We start from the raw sequence: 20,485 nt of genomic DNA on the forward strand, positions 1-20,485 counted from the left end.
GGACATTACTTTCACATGTAAAATTATTAACAAATTATTAAGCTTAAGTATACGAACTCTGTAGGATAACAAAAGTTTCACACACTTCATTATTACGTTTGTAGATCTTTCAAGCCCAGGATAACAAAAGTTTCACACACTTCATTGTTACGTTTGTAGATCTTTCAAGCCCAGGATAACAAAAGTTTCACACACTTCATTGTTATGTTTGTAGATCTTTTAAGCCCCAACATAGGCAGGTGGATAAAAACACTCGACTCGTAATCTGAGGGTCATGGGTTCGAATCCCATTCACGCCAAAAATACTCGCCCTTTCAGCTGTGGGAACATCAAAATGTGACAGTCAATCCCACTATTTTTTGGTAAAAGAATAGCCCAAAGGTTGACCATGGGTGATGATGACTAGCTGCCTTCTCTCTAGTCTTATGCTTTTAAATTAAGGACGGTTAGCGCAAATAGACTTTGTGCAAAATTTAAAACAAACCAAACCAGATCATTCAAAGTAATATTTTTAACAGATCATATTAAAGGCTTAGGCAACTACCATTGGTAAAATACACATCATGATCATATTATATCAAACTGAATAGTGTATTAGGAATAGTGGGAGCCCAGAAATATTACAATAAGTTTGGAGAAAAACTAAGTACAATTAATGTCATCTTTCTTGACTCACAATAGTATGTCTGCAGTCATGTGGATTTACAATGCAAGAAATCAGGTTTGATACCCATGATGGGAAAAACTAAGTACAATTAATGTCATCTTTCTTGACTCACATTAGTATGTCTGCAGTCATGTGGATTTACAATGCAAGAAATCAGGTTTGATACCCATGATGGGAAGAACACAGATAGCCCATTCTCTAGCTTTGAGCTTAATAATAAATATTTGTGACAAATTTATGTTCAATAAGTGTTTAAAGGGAAAATAAATCACTTTTAGAACATCGAATTTACACCAATTTCAAAGGTTTATGCACAGTATAAAAATAAAATTACAAAGCCAAATGCACAATATAAAGCATTGTTAAAATATTTAAGTTTTTAGTGTTACAATAATTTTGCAAATTATGATAAAATATATGAATTTTCAGATTGTCATGCATAAATTACACTTGTCTTAAAAGTTTGGTACTGAAGAAGTGCTCCAAAAAATATGGAAGTAGTTACGGGAAAATGACTTCTTAAACACGAGTAATGTTGAACAAGTAAATAAATTAATAAACTAAATGGTAAAGTGTGAATTATGTTTAGTACCACAAAGATCTCAATCAATGTAATAAGTAATTCACCCTTCCTCATTATACACATTATTATAACATTTGGACAAACAATTAGGCTGTATCGGTGGGCTTAGATATGGAAGTCTAAGTAACTGTTAAGAATTAGTGAAGATAACTACACCACGAAAAATATATAGTTCAAAGTTATTACTACATTTAATATTTCAAGTTATCCATATATAGGTGTTATTCCCCAAGATGCGAGAAAAACTTGAATGGGTGATGATAAAGAATAACTCGAAATGTCTAAATGAAACAATTTTTCTAATTTATTTTGCACAACGTTTTGAGAAGATATATTTGCTTTGTCAGGCAGTTAAAGTCTGTGTTACAATGAAATTAGGCATGGAAATAAATAATCCTTAAATGGTAAAATAATTTAAAAGTTCAAATTGCCCATGTTCAAGGTGGAGCAAAGAGATAAAAATCTAGGAACTGTTAAAACATTATTGAACTTATTATGTAAATGTTACAATTAGTAAGAATATGAACAAAGTATTTAGGACAACAAAAATTGGACTTAGAAATATAAACACAAGAAAATAATAACCAAAATTCGTAAAATAATAGCCTACATTTCCATATCTTTGTCAATTTTAATGGGCCAGGTGAGTTAAGCGGTTCGACTTGTAAACTGAGGGTCGCAGGTTCGAATCCCTGTCGCACCAAACATGCTCGTCCTTTCAGCAGTGGGCGTTACAATATGTTGGTCAATCCAATGAACAATAAAAAAAAGAAGTAATCAAAATAATAAGTTATTTAAAGTAAGGGTTGTAATTTACCATTAAAATGATAAGACGTTACAAGAATAAATAATGCTAGTAAGTGATTATATCTACTTAAGGCAACATTATATTTTCACATTTTATCAAAAGTATTTTTTTTCATCAATTGATAAAAGAAATAATTAGATGAAGAGTTTCTGCAGTATATACAATAAAACAAAATGATAGGCCTAATCTATCAATTAAGAGATGGAAAGCCAAAACTTATAAAAAGTAATTAAAATGTCCTCCTCCCTACCTGGTAAAGAAATAGTCCATAATTTTGAGCAAGTAAGATAATACCAATAAGGAAAAAGAAAAATTAACAAAGGCAGTTATTAGGCGTTTTTTGTTCAATCCAGTAACAGAAGACCATTTACTGATGACACTAAAACCCTGGTATTTCAACATATGATCTTTATTTCTTTTGTTCTGTTACATGAATAATGGAAGAAAACTTAAAATGTGATTTACTTTAGTGAAAGTAGTAGTATCAACTTAGAACTCTTATGTAGCTTCTAGTTAAACCTTAATATAAGTTTTGGACTGAGCTTTAATTCTGAAAACTTAAAGTGTAAGCCTCCATAAATAAATAATGTAGCTAATTTTGTTCCAAAATCACATTTGAAACCAAATACATACATTCCCAGTTTTAGCATTTATTCTCTCAATTCCTGTTTATGTGACTAAATGTACACTTCTGTTATTTAAGTCTCTGATGCCCAACAAATGTATGTTCTTTGACATCTCTCTTAAATTTAGTCTAGTAACAACAATGGTTAAAAAGATTGTAGCTGTTGGTTTAAACAGCCCTGTTTAAGTTAATCTGATTATCGTTAAAACAAAAGCCAAAACTATCTTATTCATTATTTCTGATATTTGAATGAAACTTGATCAAGTATGATTTATGTCCTAATAATGGTGAAGCATTTCAGTTTTAATTAACAATAATACCACACATTCATATGAATTTCCAAATGTTTTATTCATAAACCTGAAATTTAACAAATTCTGTAGCTCTAATACACAATATTAGACAGAATTAAATAAATGCTAAAAAGAGTATTATTATTTAAAGAGCTGGTCATAAAAAAATTTATCTTCCAGTAAAAACACACAAAATCATAGCAAAAGTTTTGTTATAAAATATATTTCATTTATCAAATGCTTTACTTGAAGTTCACAATAGTTTCTAGAAGTAACATATACCTCCCCCTTGTGTGTTTTTCAGCATGTAAGTAAAATTTCTTATTGTATTTGCTTTGGTTATTACGTGTGTGTGTTTACAGCCATGGGGTAAAACAACTGCGTAAATGAAAGCTTTAATCATTCAAATCTATTTTTCATAAGCACTCCAGTGAACAACTAGCACCTGAAAGTGGTGTCCACGTGTTAAGTTCTATAACTTTATATGTGTAAATATATCTATATAAATATATATCTGACAAATTCTTTACCTTGATCATGAAACATTCCAATATTTAGCCATAATAAGACATTTATAATAATTGTGCAATGAAGTCAGAAGCATCCAAAACATATATAATTTCATTATGAACGTTTAAGAAAACACTCTTTGAACCTTGATATGCAGTTCTTTTCTAATGCAACATCTTTATTTGTTGTTAGTCACAGTTCTAGTGGCAAATAAAAAAAAATGTTTACAGTTATTTTCCAAGTTGGAAATTTTGAAACAATCAACATATTTTTTGCACAATAAGTAGAAATAAGAATAAATCTTCATGGATAATTGTAGTAATTTCTGTTTGTATACTCCCTTATGATTTTGCAATGTGATAAAGCAATGGGTCCAGATCTTTGAAACATGTATTTACAAAATAAAAACATTCATCATATTTTTCAAACTAACATAAAATGGTAGAACAGTAGCCATATGAAGCTGTTACATAAAGGTTTAATGCAAGTATTACCAAGCCAATGCACATTTTATTTAGAAGTTGTTTGTGACACAAAAGATCATTTACTTAAAGGATTGAACTTCTGTAGTTTAGTCAGATTAATAAGCAAACTACAGGCTGATTACTTCATTGTATAATATTCACATTGGTGTTTGATCAAATATGTATTTTTTATGAGGGATGGAAGTTCTATTATACAAAAATATTACTTCCTGTGGCCATAAAAGTTCATTCTTAGCAATGAAATAACAAAAACAGTAATAATAAAACACTAACACGACACAAAGTTCAACATTCACAAACTTTAATAAAGAAAACAACTACAACAAAGTATATGCATAAATCGAACACTTTCCAAGTATGTGTGTGTGGAACTTCCACAACTTACATCACAAAGTGTAGCTGGACAAAAGTTCATTATTTGATATTAAGACACAGAATAATAAATTTATTACAATACACAAGTTTTTTACTTCATTAACACTTGTTTATTGATGTATATAAAATGACAAAATAAAGAATGAAACCTGGTGAATTTTGTTTCCTACAGCAAAATGTTGTCCGTACTTTTAAAATACCAATTTCAATGAACTTACATGTGTGTATAATATAAAGAAAACAAGAAGAAAATTGAAATTTTTCTGTGTAAGATAATAACTAAGAGCTAACTGTAAGATGTACTCAGTAAATAACCTCGATCTTTCCACACATTTATCATCAGTATGCTGATAACATGGACGATGCACACTGGAAGTGACTAAAATATATTTAAAGATCAAGTTTATTTACTACTTACCTGAAACTATGTTCTGCTAACTTAATCTGCCTTGTCGAAATTTACGTAATTCAAATTTAAAGATATTTTTATAGTGAATGAAATGTATGCATTTTTACATTTCTTTCTACCATATCTTACAATTCCCTAATTAACAGCAAAAGACTACTACAATTACTAATTACATAACAGGAGAACAGGGTTATGGAACTGTGTCAAAAAATCAAACATTGAACATTACCATGAAATCAACATGAAGAACCACAACTGCATACCTTTTCCAAAGAACATCTCCAATATTTGGGATTCCTATTGTCTTTGAACATAATGAAAGTTTAAAGTAAAATTTATGGACATAATTATTTAACATGATATGTATATTGATGGACAGACAGATAATAAAATTGCTAAATAACCTATTGGCAGCACAAGACAAACCTATACTTAATTCATTTAGAGTTTTTTTTTATATTACATTTGATTTCCTTTTCTTTTGTACCAAAAAGTTTTAATATAGAAGACTACCAAGTGTTCAGATGACATCCTTCCATATGTAAACAGTCTAATAAAGGTTGTTACTTTCTAAATGTTCAAAACGTTTCACTTTTGAGTTATATCTGCAGACCTTATGAATTATAGATGTTTATAAGTACCTTTTGATAACAATAATAGTGAAAAGAGATCAGCATGTCCTGGTTTTAATTTTAAATATTTTTGTCAAATATAAAACAAAGATGATTTTTTTTCTTTTAACAGTAACACAAATTTGCTATTAAACAAAACAAACTCTATGCTAACTACTCTTTAAAATCTGTACTTTATGAAGATCCTTGGGGAAATGTACAAGTTTGTGGTTCAGAAAACAGCAATCAGAGAAATGCCCAACAATAAAATCTATATGTATACTATTCTAATAATAGTGATACTAACCTACACACCCAATAACTGCTGCATATAAACAATAAATCACAATGCAGGCTATTATAAAATTATTTCTTAGTATGTAAAGTTAACCTAATTTGTTGTACCCCACTATCAATACAAAAGGGTGTGCAGGCACATTTTAAACTTAGTATTAAATGTATACTAGGGCATAATATTCACCTACATGTAAACAATAATTCCACCACTTTAGAGCTAGTAATCAACAGTTTTACACGATTCTCCAACTCCATATATGTGCTACAAAATAGGCAATGGTCAGGATAATCACTGCAAAATTGTTGTAAAGAAAGAAAACAAGTCATCAATTTAATATCAAATTTATTGTGTTATTAGTTAACACCTTTAAAACAAAAATGTTTTTAAGAAACAAACACATAGAATTACTCTAACACTTTTGCTACCCTTCATTTTAACTTTTCTTCTCTTATCGGGGTAAAAATACCAACAATATTTTTATATTACTGCTTCAAAATGGCTAACAGCTCTCTTGAACATGCAATCTAGTTGCCCAATCAACATTAAATAGCTCAATTATTGTGACAAACTACCTAAATACAAACTGAGGAATTGAGCCATTTTTGTCAAACTATAACTTTTAAATTTTACTCACTAGTTTTTCTCTATAAAATGCAATGAGAGGTACTGTTTTTGACAGAGAAATAAATTTATATAACAACAATGAAAAGTACTGATTTACATCAATCGTAGTAACACATCATGAAAAAGAAGTTTTAAGACACATCTAACTATATTTAGTTTTTAAAAATGTACATTTGCAGTTATCATGGTAAATGCGATCCAAAAAAAGAGCAAACTTCAAAGTTTTCTAGTCAATCTCTTGCACTAAAAATGGCCCCTGATGAATGCAATTTTGTTATGACAATGAGTTTGTTTCGTGAATAAAAAGAAGGCAAGTACTTACCACAAAAAATTTAAAAGTACATATTTTGTGTAGAAAAGCATAACACCCAGATGATGTATAACAGTTTTTAAACATACATCATCAGATCCACCTCTACATGTGTAAAAACACTATGGTGGATACTGCTAAGTTTCATTCTGCAATACGATGTTATCGTGATACGAAAAAAAAAGAAAACTTCTAATAAAACAAAATATTACAAATGTACAAGTACACAAACGTACATGAAAAAAAAAAAAAACCCTTCTTAAAAGGCATCACTGACATAACAGTCACAAACTTTTTTTCCAGTGTGGTTAACTTATTCATCTGGGATACTACTAGTCTAACAGTTGCAAAGTTTGCAGCATCTCCTAACACTCAACTATTGAGGTAAAATTATTTTATTCTCACACCATAAATATCACAACTGCCAGAACTTTTATTGTACAGTGACAAACTAAGTAGCAACAAACCCAAATGTTCATCTCCACGATATTAGTAATAAAAGTCAATTTCAACCTGGGAAAAACAAAAACAAAAAACACTTCATGACACATTCAGTCTTCACATTTTAAACACATAAAACCCATGTTGAATGATTAACTAGAACAAAAACATATCTGCAAAACAATGAAAATTATTTAACACAGCTGTTAACACTTAATAAAGGAAAAAAAGAGAGGAACTGTAACTGCTTTATGGTAGTTAAACTATGTAATTTTGACAGATGACCTTATTTAGAACATTCTTGTACATGTAGTGGTTGTATTCTTGAAGTTTTGCACAATAATCTGCTTTCAGCCTTAAAAGAACAATTTTAGAAGACACCACGGGCAAAATCTTGAATTACTTGCAGTACTTTATCACTGAAACCAGCAACGTCTAGCATACCTGGTTCATTAGGAGGGGCAAGAGAAAACTCCCCACTTGAAAATGCACAAACAATAAACCTACAAAAAAACAGTATTAGAGAAATCTTATAAAATATTAATGTTAAATAAATCATTCAAAGTTCCATATCTTTTAACTGTAGTAAATTTATCTCAAAAATGTAATGTAGCCTCTCTTTATCAGAATCTATTTAATTTGTCTAACTATTTTACTTAATAAAATCAGGCTTAAAACAATATACATTATATATCAGTACTTGAGATTACAACACACCACAATAACAAGAAAGACTCTCATAGTTTGGTAAAATTACAATCCTTAGCTAATTTTTTTAAATTATTTTAATAATAATGAAGCTTTATTGTTACTACTAAAAAGAGAAAAGGAAGCTATTAGACTGCCAATTCAAATTGAAAGTGTTTTACAACCAAGAGAAATAAATCTATCTAAACACAGCAAATTTCAAAATACAGTAGAAAGAATCTCAGATATTTCCTTGTTTTGTTAAAACTGTAAAATTCAATGTTTTTAATTTTCTTAAGTTTGAATTAAATGATGGTTAAACTTGTATAATTGAAACTTGTAATACTCAAGTATAAAACATATGTACAACTTTAGTGCTTATAACTTTTATTCAGATACAACTGATATTATGGACAACAAAATGATATGAAAAAAAGTGTATGAAAAAAAGTGAAGTTACAATTTTTAATGTAGATAATGTTATAAAAATAAATTCCTTTGTGTAAAGTTCAAGCTATTACTTTTCAACTAGTTTTATTTACATTTCATTAAATTTAGTTCATCATTAGAATTACTTGAAACTTCCTTCAGAAATGTTTTAACAATTACAATACACACACACACAGTGTGCAAATCAAAAGAAAAAAAAGAAATTTTTTACATTTTCAAAATGTTTTCTAAAACAAAATATCTTTCTGTTGCTGATCATTGGTTGGCTTTGTTATCCTAAAACATCTTGTCAAAATGTTCATTACACTATTTCCACTTAATACAAAAACAAAAAAATACAAAACCTGTCAGTTCCCTCTTTTCCATTACTACCTGCTTAAAAGCAAAATTTTGGTTGGTTGATTTAGTATTTTATGGTACAAAGCAGCTAGGCTATCTGTACCAAACATCTGGTAAAAAGTTAAAAGTAAATTTAGTAAAATTCATAAAAGGAAATTAAGGTAAAACAAAACAAAGTTTAAAAAAACACAAATAGCATAAAACCAATGTTTACATCTAGTCTACAACATCAAGAGAAAAACTACAGTAATTCAGGTTATAAAGGACTTTATGTAGCGTAACTGTGATTATCATAACTCGCCAGGAAGACTAACAGATAATTACAAAAACCACCGTCAGTCACCTGAAGTTGGCTTTTCCAGTCCTGGTATCGAGTTATTTAATGCTACGGCCAGTTTTTAATTTCAAATCGAACTAGAAGAACTGTGATTTTTAAAAGGGAGTCACATTAAAAAGGTCTAATGTATAAATTAAAAAACTTAAATGGCATTAAAAAGATTAATGGCCTTTAAAACACTAAAAACATTACCAAGATGGACAGTGTCACTATCACCAATAACACTGTCTAACGTTATGGAAAAACCTTGGGATAGAGAACATGCTTAAAATGGTGCCGTCGTTGAGAGTCGTAATGATGACAAGAAAGTAAAATGTGGCTTACAGTGATTTGAGTGTTACACAAACTACACACTGGTGCATCAATTCCAGATAAAAGAAAATGATGAGTAAAAAACTGTGACTAATGCATAGTCTAGTTAGAAAAACTCCCTCTTTCCGATCCTTACAGAAGCAAGACAGCCAAAGTCCAATATAGAGTTTTATTTGAAAAAGCTTGATTTCTCGTTGCTCACTTCAAGTCAACTGCCAACTGGCATGGAGCCGAGCCTTGAATACAGGACCATAGTCCATGCATGGGACAGGCACAAGAGTGATAGTGCCAGAGCAAATAGACTTAGCTGCAGTGTTGGCAAGCTCGTTCCCATGAATACCAATGTGGGCCAGTATCCAGAAAAACTGGATAGAAGTAGATGTTAAAGAGAAATGGGCCAGTCGGATTTGAATATTGGCGAGAACAGGGTGTGATCCAATGTGAAGCGATTCCAGGGCCAGTAGATAACTAAGCGAGTCAGTATAAATAGTGCAAAGGTCAAAAGGAGCAAGGGCAGTCTCATCTGAAAAAGTATGGCCCATCAAGGAAGGAAAACACAACCCCAGGTGGGATGCTAAGAACTTTATCTCAGGATCCAAAGGCAGCACAACTTCACCAATATGGAGTTCAGGATCAAGGTAAATACCCCGTTGGTTGCAAAAGTGCATGTAAACGGTTTTAGAGAGAGGGAAGATAAAGCTGTTTGTTGTGGTCCATTTCAGTAAACAATTGAGGGCAGTCTGTAGCTGCTGCTCAATATACCTCATGTTTGACAACTGACATGGGATGTGAAAGTCCTCAACATAGAGCCCGTATGCAGTGGTGAGAGGGTATTGTTCAGTGATGACACTATTTTTTATACTGAAAAGTGTGACACTCAGAACACAGCCCTGAGGGATGCCAAGTTCCTGTAGAAAAGAATGGGAAAGTGTTGAACCTACACAAACTCAGAATCTCCTGTCCATTAAAGAATTTTTAATAAAAATGGGCAAATGGCTACATAACCTATATATATGGAGGTCTTGCAAAATGCCATACCTCCATCTTGTATCATAAGCCTTCTCAATGTCAAAACATATTGATACAAGATGTCGCTCGAGAAACGTTTCTCTGATTGATGTTTCAAGTCAAATCAGGTGGTCCAAGGTGGAGCGCTGTCATCGGAACCCACACTGGGTGGGCAAGAGGAGGTTGTTTGATTCGAGGAACCAAACAAGACGAGCATTAACCATCCTCTCTAAGGTCTTACTGAGACAACTCGTCAAAGCAACTGGACAGTAGTTTGAAGGAATCTTGGGATCTTTCCCAGGCTTAGAGAAAGGTAGGACAATAGTCTGGCGCCAAGCATAAGGAAAAACATTCTCCTGCCAAATACTGTTAAAAACAATTAGAAGAATAGCAAGAGAAGCAGGAGATAGATGGAGCAGCATCTCATAGTGTACATCATTAGGTTCAACTGATGTACTGCCAGACAGACAAAGGGCCAGTTTGAATTCCACCAGCGTAAAGCGACGATTGAAGTCATAGGACAATCAGCTCGAAAGGAAAGAGGTGATCATTCTGCCTAAGTCTTGATGGCTAAGAAAGTGGAAGAAGCAGAAGTCTTAGATACCCGGCAAAAGCTTTCACCAAGAGTATCGGCAATGCTCCAGGTATCAGCTACTTCTTGGCCATCAGAGAGAAAGATCAAGAGAGGGGCAGAGTTATATTGTCCACTGTTCTTTTGAATCTTGTCCCATATGATTTTGAAACTGGTGGTAGAAGATATGCTGGTTGTGAACTTAATCCAAGATTCCTTCTGGCTTTAACGTCTTACCCATTGAGCATGTGCACGGGCCCGCTGGAAAGTGATGTGTTTCGTAAGTGTGGGATATCTATGGAAAGTATCCCACGCTCATTTTTTAGCCTTCCATGCCATGTGGCAGGCAGGATTCCACCATGGATGAGAATATAGTGGAAAACGTGTCAAGGTTTTAGGAATACATTGAGCAGCTGCTTGTATAATACAGTCAGTTACTGCTGCCACACAGTCGTCTATCAATGGCTTACAGACGATAGCAGGATCAAGTTCTGCAAGAGCAGTGAAAGAGGGCCAGTATGTGTGATCCAGCTTCCTCCAGGGCATGCGGGTTGGGTGGCACTGACCATGGCCAGTCTCTCTCAAAATTATAGGAAAATGATCACTGTCTTGTGGATTATTGTCAACCCTCCATGAAAAATGGGAAAAATAATGAAGGGAAGCAAATTGAAAGATCATTTGCAGTAAAGGACTGATTAGGTGCATGGAAATAAGTAGAAAAACCAGCATTGAAAAGAGAAAGGTTGTGATCAGAGAGCATATGCTCTACAGAGTAACCCCTCCTATCAATATCAGCACTTCCCCAGAGGAGATGATGTCCATTAAAGTCCCCCAGAATGAAAAAGGGAGAAGGCAACTGTTCAATGAGGTAGGTAGGTATTCAATGTTTATTGGCACAAAGCTACAAGGCTATCTGTGTCAGACAAGATGTGGTACAGTATAGGTATAGGGCAATTAAGGTAAAAAGTAAAATGTGTAAAATTAGGAACTGCCAGGAAGACTGAAGCAAGAAGTACACCCTTGCAGTCAGTTATCTGAAGTTGGCCTTTCCAGTCCTGGGTTCAAGTCAAAATAAAAATTGAAATGTGTAAAAAAAATTGTGTTAAAACATTATATAGTCTGATAAAAAAAACCTTAAATTAATTGTAAAAGACTAATGGCTCTTAAAAATGTAAAAACATGAGTGAGATGGGCAGTATCACTTATAACATGGGCCAAAGTCAAGGGCAAACCTGCCTTAAAAATATCTTTAAAATGGTGTTGTCGTTCTAGGTTGTAACAACGGCATAATAATCAAATGTGGATGATTGTGATCTGAGTGCTACATAGACCACACATTGGTGCAGCAGTTCCAGATAAAAGGAAGTGGTGGGTTAAAAAACTGTGACCAATGCATAGCCTTGCCAAAACAATCTCCTCTCTTCGATCTCGAGCAAGAGGGCCAAAGACCTAGAGAAGGTTTGATTTGAAAAAGCTTGTTCTTGTGTTGCTCATTCCAGGTTGCCTGCTATATGGTGTACAGTCTGGATTTGATAACTGGACCATATTCCATGTATGGAATAGGTACTGGGATGATAGATCTAGAACAGACAGACTTTTCTGCTCTGTCAGCCAGCTCATTCTTACAAATACCAACATGACCCTGTATCCAAAAGAATTGGACAGAGACAGTCCAATTGGACAGTTGCAAATGGCAAATATATAGAGGGGGTTTATGAGATTCCACATACAAACTTTGCACGGGAAAAGTACAAAAATCTCCAATGCAAAGCCAAAGCCCCTGGTGATGGACAGGATCCAACATTTTCAGTGCTGAGGTTGTGGAAGAACCATAAACTACAGACCGATAGTTAAGTTTGGATCGGACAAGTGCACAATAAATTTTGATCTGCTCCCCAAGAAGTAGAAGAAAGGGCACGGAGAATGTTCAATACTTTTAGACAGTTGATACGAAGTTGCTTGATGTGCAATATAAAATTTAATTTACAATCAAATATAAGACCTAAGAACTTTGCCTCAGGGACAACAGGAAGTACATCATCATCAAGACAGAGTTCTGGATCTGGGTGGATACCCTGTTTGCAGCAGAAATGTATATAAACAGTTTAGGAGAGTGAAAGTTTAAAACCATTTGCCGTGGTCCACTTCAGTATCTGACTGATTGCAGTTTGGAGCTGCTATTCAATAAACTTCATGTTTGATGACTGACATGAGATGTGAAAGTCATCAACAAAAAGACCATTTGCAACTGTAAGGGGTAGCTGTTCACTGATGGCATTAATCTTTATAATGAAAAGTGCAACACTCAGAATATAGCCCTGATGGACTCCAAGTTCCTGTGGGGAAAAAATGAGAAAGTGCTGGGCAACATACAGACTTGGAATCGGCGCTTCATTAAGAATTACTAGATGAAAAGAGGTAAGTTTCCACGCAATCCATACAAGTGAAGGTCTCGTATGATGCCATATCTCCATGTTGTACCGTAAGCTTTTTCTAAATAAAAAAAAAACAGTAACAAGATGTTGTCGCCTTAAAAAAGGTTCTCTGATTGATGTTTCAAGGCAAATTAAGTGGTCTATCATAGAGTGTTGTCTTCGGAACCCATGCTGAGTAGGTGAGAGGAGGTTGTTTGATTCAAGAAACCAAACGAGGCAGGCATTGATTATCCTCTCTAAGATCTTACTGAGACAACTTGTCAAAGCAATGGGATGGTATTTCAAAGAAATTGTTGGATACTTCCCAGGAAGTATTGGAAAAGTATGTATGATAGTTTGTCACCAAGCATCTGGATAGACATTTTCTTGCCATATCTGCATTAAGACAGCTAGGAGAATAGTAAGAGAGTTCTGGGAGAGGTGGCACAACATCTCATAATTTATATTATCAGGTCTGACTGATGTATTGCCAGACCAATGAATAGCAGGTTTGAGTTCCATCAGTGTAAGAGGGCAATTGTAGTCATAGGAATGGTCAGTTGAAAAGGAAAGAGACAATGCTCCACCTGTATTTTAATGGCTAAAAAGGAAGGGGATAGGTTTGAAGAGCTAGATACATGAGAAAAGAAGTCCCCAAGAGTATTGGCAATGCTCTGTGCATCTGCAACTTCATGGCCATCAGATATTAAGATAGAGAGGGGGGCAGAAGTATATCTTCCACTCACCCTCCAGATCTTGTCCCATATAACTTTTGTGCTGGAGGTGTATTTAATCCATGATCCCTTCTGGCTTTGGTGTCTAACTTGCTGAGCGTGTGCACAGGCTTGCTGAAATGCAATGTGGTTTGAGAGAGTGGGGTATCTTCGAAATTTATCCTAAGCATGCTTTTGAGTTTTCCATGTTATAGTTGATTGGTTGACTTAGTGTTTTATGGAACAAATCCATGTTATAGAACAGGCAGAATTCCACCAAGGGCAGGGATGCCATAGGGAACATGTTGAGGTTATTGAGATGCATTAAGTAACAGCTTGTATAATATTGTTGGTTACTGCTGCTATACAATCATCTATGGATGATTTACATAAGATGGCAGGATCAAGTTCTGAGAGTGTAGTGAAAGAAGGCTAGTTGCCCTGGACCAACTTACACCGAGGTACATGGGTCAGGTGGTACTGATCACGGCTAAGCTCTCGTAAGATGATGGGAAAATGATCACTACCTCGTGGATTAATGTCAACCTCCCAGGAAAAGTGAGTGAGCAGCAAAGGGAAACAGACAGAAAGATCTATAGCTGTAAATGACTGACTAGGTGCATAAAAATATGTGTAAGAGCCAGTATTGAATAGAGCCAGGTTGTGGTTCAGGAGCATATGCTCTATGGCTCGCCTTCTCATATGTTGTGGACGTCCTATGCTGGTACTCAGTTGATCCTGGCCCAAATGGACTAGCCGATTGATCCTGGGAGGGCCACCCCAAGACCGCCTGTTTACAGGAATTCAAGGCCAAACTGATGTGTTGGAGTTGGACCCCTCAACCACCAGGATTCTCTCCTCCCCTTCACAGGTTACCATTCACGTGGATGTTTAGATCCCAGAGGAGGTAAACTGTAAGAACAGAACCTTCTCTTGAAGGTTCCCTTACCACGTATAAAAATCCACATCGGGGGGGTGTTCAATGAGAGCATCAAGGTCAGATTGATCATATGTCTCTCCAGGTGACAGGTAGAGAGAACAAAAGTGATGGTATGACCCAAGGAAACACAGATGGCTACGGCCTCCAAGGGTGTGTCGAGTGGCAAAGACAGGGTGACCAAATGCTGATCAACCAACAGTACTACCCCTCCATGCACTTGTCCATCACACAGTCCGTCATTTCTGTATAAAGAAAACCACTGAAAGGTGACTGTATTGGCAGGTTTCAGGAATGTCTCCTATTAGGAAAGACAAACAAGATGGTAGGAAGCAATCAGTGTTTTGATGTCATCCAGATTAGAACGTAACCTCGACAGTTCCATTGTATCAGGGTGGCCATTTTTATTTACCACCACATCCTTTTTTGTTACTGTCCTTATTCAAGGGAGGTCTATCATCTTCCATGGATCCTGCCCTGGGTCAATTGGGCAGGTCTTTGCTGTTGGAAGGGGATTCCAGAGACTAAGGATGTGAATCAATGATTGTTTTGCATCCTGGGGTGAGAGAAGAAAATGTATCCAAGGAAATAACTGTACCTGGAACCAAAGGATGTGGATCTTGGGGTTTGGTGGAATGTATATAAGGTACAGAGATAGGTGTTGAAATTCATTCATCAACTCTTTTAACCATGGAGGTCAAAAGACTTTTCATTTTTTTGAAGGATGATTCTTTAGGAGGCACAGAGAGATCTGCCTGCACTCCCACTGTAGTTTTGGAAGGAAGTACAGCAGCATATGTCTGAGATGAGGTGGTGGACAGCAATTTTCGAACCTCAGGATAGGTAATTGTTTTGTGAATTTATAAATTGTTTTCAAATGTTGCACCTCTTCTTCTTCCAACCATTTAGGGCAAGAACAAAAGTAGGACAGGTGAGAGCCATTGCAATTGATGCAATGAGAGTCCATTTCACACTCGTAGGTATCATGATTCTTGCCACTGCAACGAGCACACGTCAAGGAACCACGACATGACATCTTCAAGGGACCGAACCGTTGACACTGGAAACATTGGAGAGAGTTTGAAATGTATGGTCGTACTCTGCAATTAAAATAACTTGCCTAAATGGTGGTAGGTGGACATGGTGGCATAAATATGAGAATGAGGACATTGGTCAGCACCATAATTCCATCTTTGCAAGTGGAGATAAACCTCACAGTAGAAACTCCTTGGGTGGAGAAACCAGCAAGAATCTCAGACTCTGGGATGTTCTTCAAAGTAGCATGAGATGTAACCTCATTAAATATATCCTCAATTGTCTTTGAATGCAAGAGGAGTTCACTGTGTTGAAATGTGGATGTTTCCACCAATATGTCACCAGATTGAAGCTTCTCTATTAACTTTGGAGAGCCAGCAAGTCCCTCTAGTCTCTTCTGAATAAAAAAGGGATACATTTGCCCTAAAGGTTTGTCTAAAAGTGAATGCAATATAAGAAAATTATGTACAACAGGTAGTACAGATGGTGAGGACAGCTGCTCAGAATCTTTAAGACGTGGTCATTTACCTATAGACTGTTTTTTCACTATTTTCTTAAGATTTTTAATTGGAGTATCCATAATAAAGAGAGGGAAATTTTGATGCCCACTGACCCCACCTACCATGGAGCCCTATGAGGGGACGCACTACAATGTCAAACAAGGAAACTGCAGAAACGCCAGGGTTTTGGAAGCACTATACCCAAACACCAGCATCAGATATAATGTCCACAACACCTGTTGAGAACATCCAACAGTGGTACTTGGTTGACCCTAGCTCGAGTGAACTAGCTGTTTCACACAAGGGGAGCCCACCCCAAGGCTTCCCATCTACAAAAATTCAATGACAAAGTGGTGTGTTAGGATTGGACCCCTCAACCACCAGGATCCTCTCCTCCCCTTCACAGGTTGCCATGCATGGCAAACACGTGGGTGGATGTTTAGATCCCAGAGGAGGTGAACTGAAAGAACAGAACCTTCTCTGGGTGTTCCCCTCACCATGTACAGGAATACACACCGATGAAAAATGCTAAAAAGAACCACTCCTGACTGTACATTGATAATGAAAGTGTGGCATACCAAGATACAAAAAACTTTAAAAAAAGACTGCCTGTTCTATGTAACAATATTATAAAGGTATGTAATAGTTTGCCCCAAATGAAATTCTAAAACATCTTAGCTACTGATGTGTAGCATGACACTCTACAAATATTAGCTTCACATTAATAATCCTTCAATCCCAGAATAGTACTAACCTTGCCTGTGGCAACTTTAAGTTCAGTCTGTACTCTTTGAATGCATCAGCAGGATGAACATCTCCTGACTGGATCTGATTTGCAGTACAAACCAAAATAACATCAAATGGTTTTTTCTTGTCTTGTGCCCATTGTAGAGGAGCAGCTACATTGACAGGACCCATTGGAGTCTAACAAATAATAAGTAGGTAATAAAATTTCTACAAAGCACATCTCAACAGTATCTTTGAAACTGATTATAAGAAGATAGCATGACTTATAAAACTGTGAAAAGGTACAAATTAACATACAACTATTTATTTTAGGTTATGGTTATTTTCATTTTTAAAGGGCACAAAGATTACAATTCATTTTATTTCTAGCAAACTTTTCATATATGAAATCTTGCAGTTTGTTTTTTTTATTAGTGAAACCAATTCACTTAGTTTTAAAAAATTTTAAACTACAACACATACAGCAAAAGTCAATCATTATTCACCACTGATCTAAAATTTATTCTATACAACTGATGTTAAGCCTCTTGAACACAAAGCAAAATCTTGCATAAATAAATTTCAACCAAAGAATTTGTTTAAAAATCACTGGCATAATAATTTTCCATAATTTCACCAGCAATTAACCAACAATGTTGCATTATGAGAAACCTGTGAATCTTGAAATAAGCTCAGAGCACATTAAAAAAAAAAGACATCCATTGATTTGCTATTATGTTTATTAATAAATGGTAACAATAGAATTAAAAAACAAGCATCAAGCCTACAACTAATTCAGGGTAAAACCAATTTTTGAAATAATGACAAATGTTTTCCTTTCTTCATGTTACCATAAAATTCAAGCATGATAATGTGTAAGCAGTAATATTTATTTCATAATATGAATTTATACATGCTAATACTTATAACATTTCCACAGTTTCCAAGCAGTACAACAGCTTGAAGCTAAAAGTAGGTAAAATCTGGTGTTATACAATTTGAATTTTTCATATTTTACTTTAGAAACAAATGGTGTGTCATATATTTTGTTTACTATTGCTCGTTGTTTACTGAGAAAGTATCAAAAATCACAAAATGTGTGGAACACAGCAAAGGCACATGGAGCCATAAAATATTAAGTAAAATTGAGACAATGAAAGTAAGAAATATTAACCAAACTTCACTATATAAAATATTCACGTTTCTTTAATATTTTTACCCAATCAAATATTGGTAATATATATTTGCACCATTCATGGCACATGCACACACACACATTGGTCATTCAGTAAAATTTAAGGTTTTAAGTTTTAAAAAAAACAATAGAAAAATTACAAGAAAATTTTTTTTAATCTATTGAATGGTAAATAACACATTTTACAAAATGCAAAACTATTCTTTGATAATAAAAAAACATTACATTGCATTCTTATTCATCATACTTTTAGACACTTGCTTTAGTGAATCCAAAATTATTCAATAAGAAGAAAGTTTATGTTGAATTGTCATTTATTATTGCAGTTTTTATTTAACCTGCAGCAAACATTTTATCATGACTCTTATTAATTGCAATTGATAATTTTCAAAATCCAGGAAAATCAAAAATCAAGTATTAACTTTTACCAAATTTTACCCATATATAGTAAAAACAAACCTATCATACCGAATTTTTTGTTACAAAGTCTGGAACTAAAAACAAACTTATTCATACTAAATTTTTTATTACAAAGTCTGGAACTAAAACAGGTCTTATCATACTGAATTTTTTGTTACAAAGTCTGGAAGTGAAAACAGTCTTATCATACTGAATCTTTTGTCACAAAGTTTGGACACTAAAAACAAACTTATCATACTGAATTTTTTGTTACAAAGTTTGGAACGAAAAACAAACTTATCATACTGAATTTTTTGTTACAAAGTTTGGAACTAAAACAGTCTTATCATACTGAACATTTTGTTATAAAGTCTGGAACTAAAAACAAACTTACCACACCGAATTTTTGTTACAAAGTTTGGAACTAAAAACAAACTTATTGTACTGAACTTTTTGTTACAAAGTCTGGAACTAAAAAACAAACTTACCATACTGAATTTTTTGTTATAAAGTCTGGAACTAAAAAAACTTATCGTACTGAATTTTTTGTTACAAAATTTGAAACTAAAAACAAATTTATCATACTGAATTTTTTGTTAGAAAGTCTGGAACTGAAAACAGTCTTATCATACTGAATTTTTTGTTACAAAGTTTGGAACTAAAACAGTCTTACATACTGAATTTGTTGTTATAAATCTGGAACTAAAAAACTTATCATACTCAATTTTTTGTTACAAAGTCTGGAACTGAAAACAGTCTTACCATACTGAATTTGTTGTTACAAAGTTTGGAACTAAAACAGTCTTATCATACTGAACATTTTGTTATAAAGTCTGGAACTAAAAACAAACTTACCACACCGAATGTTTGTTACAAAGTTTGGAACTAAAAACAAACTTATTGTACTGAACTTTTTGTTACAAAGTCTAGAACTAAAAAACAAACTTATCATACTGAATTTTTGTTATAAAGTCTGGAACTAAAAAAACTTATCGTACTGAATTTTTTGTTACAAAGTTTGGAACTAAAAACAAATTTATCATACTGAATTTTTTGTTAGAAAGTCTGGAACTGAAAACAGTCTTATCATACTGAATTTTTTGTTACAAAGTTTGGAACTAAAACAGTCTTACATACTGAATTTGTTGTTATAAATCTGGAACTAAAAAACTTATCGTACTCAATTTTTTGTTACAAAGATTGTAACTAAAACAGTCTTATCATACTAATCTTTTGTTATAAAGTTTGGAACTAAAAACAAACTTATTGTAGTGAACTTTTTGTTACAAAGTCTGGAACTAAGAAACAAACTTCTCATACTGATTTTTTTGTTATAAAGTCTGGAACTAAAAACAAACTTATCGCACTGAATTTTTTCTTACAAAGTTTGGAACTAAAAACAAACTTATATGGAATTTTTTGTTACAAAGTTTGGAACTAAAACAGTCTTATCATACTGAATTTTTGTTACAAAGTCTGGAACTGAAAACAGTCTTATCATACTGAATTTTTTGTTACAAAGTCTGGAACTGAAAACAGTCTTATCACACTGAATTTTTTGTTGCAAAGTTTGGAACTAAAACAGTCTTATCATACTGACCTTTTTGTCATAAAGTGTGGAACTGAAAACAAACTTACCACACTGAATTTTTGTTACAAAGTTTGGAACTAAAAACATTGTACTGAATTTTTTGTTGCAAAGTTTGGAACTAAAAACAAACTTATCATACTGAATTTTTTGTTAGAAAGTCTGGAACTAAAACAGTCTTATCATACTGAATTTTTTGTTGCAAAGTTTGGAACTAAAACAGTCTTATCATACT

The 20,485-nt window shown here is 33.8% G+C and overlaps 1 protein-coding gene across 4 annotated transcripts in view; it reads right to left on the bottom strand.

Annotated features, from left to right (window-relative positions):
* Positions 1-4,255: 4,255 nt before the first annotated feature.
* Positions 4,256-20,485, bottom strand: part of LOC143251960 (RNA-binding protein RO60-like) — a 60,938-nt gene continuing 44,708 nt past the window's right edge. For all 4 annotated transcript variants that reach the window (XM_076503366.1, XM_076503363.1, XM_076503364.1 and 1 more), the window contains 2 exons: positions 17,097-17,266; positions 4,256-7,542 (listed from right to left, as the gene is read on the bottom strand). In XM_076503366.1, coding sequence (XP_076359481.1) covers positions 7,410-7,542; positions 17,097-17,266 — 303 coding nt within the window. In that variant the 3' untranslated portion in view covers positions 4,256-7,409. The remainder of the gene's footprint in view (positions 7,543-17,096; positions 17,267-20,485) is intronic.

Source organism: Tachypleus tridentatus, chromosome 6 (genome assembly GCF_004210375.1).
Source record: "Tachypleus tridentatus isolate NWPU-2018 chromosome 6, ASM421037v1, whole genome shotgun sequence".
NCBI lineage: Eukaryota > Metazoa > Arthropoda > Merostomata > Xiphosura > Limulidae > Tachypleus > Tachypleus tridentatus.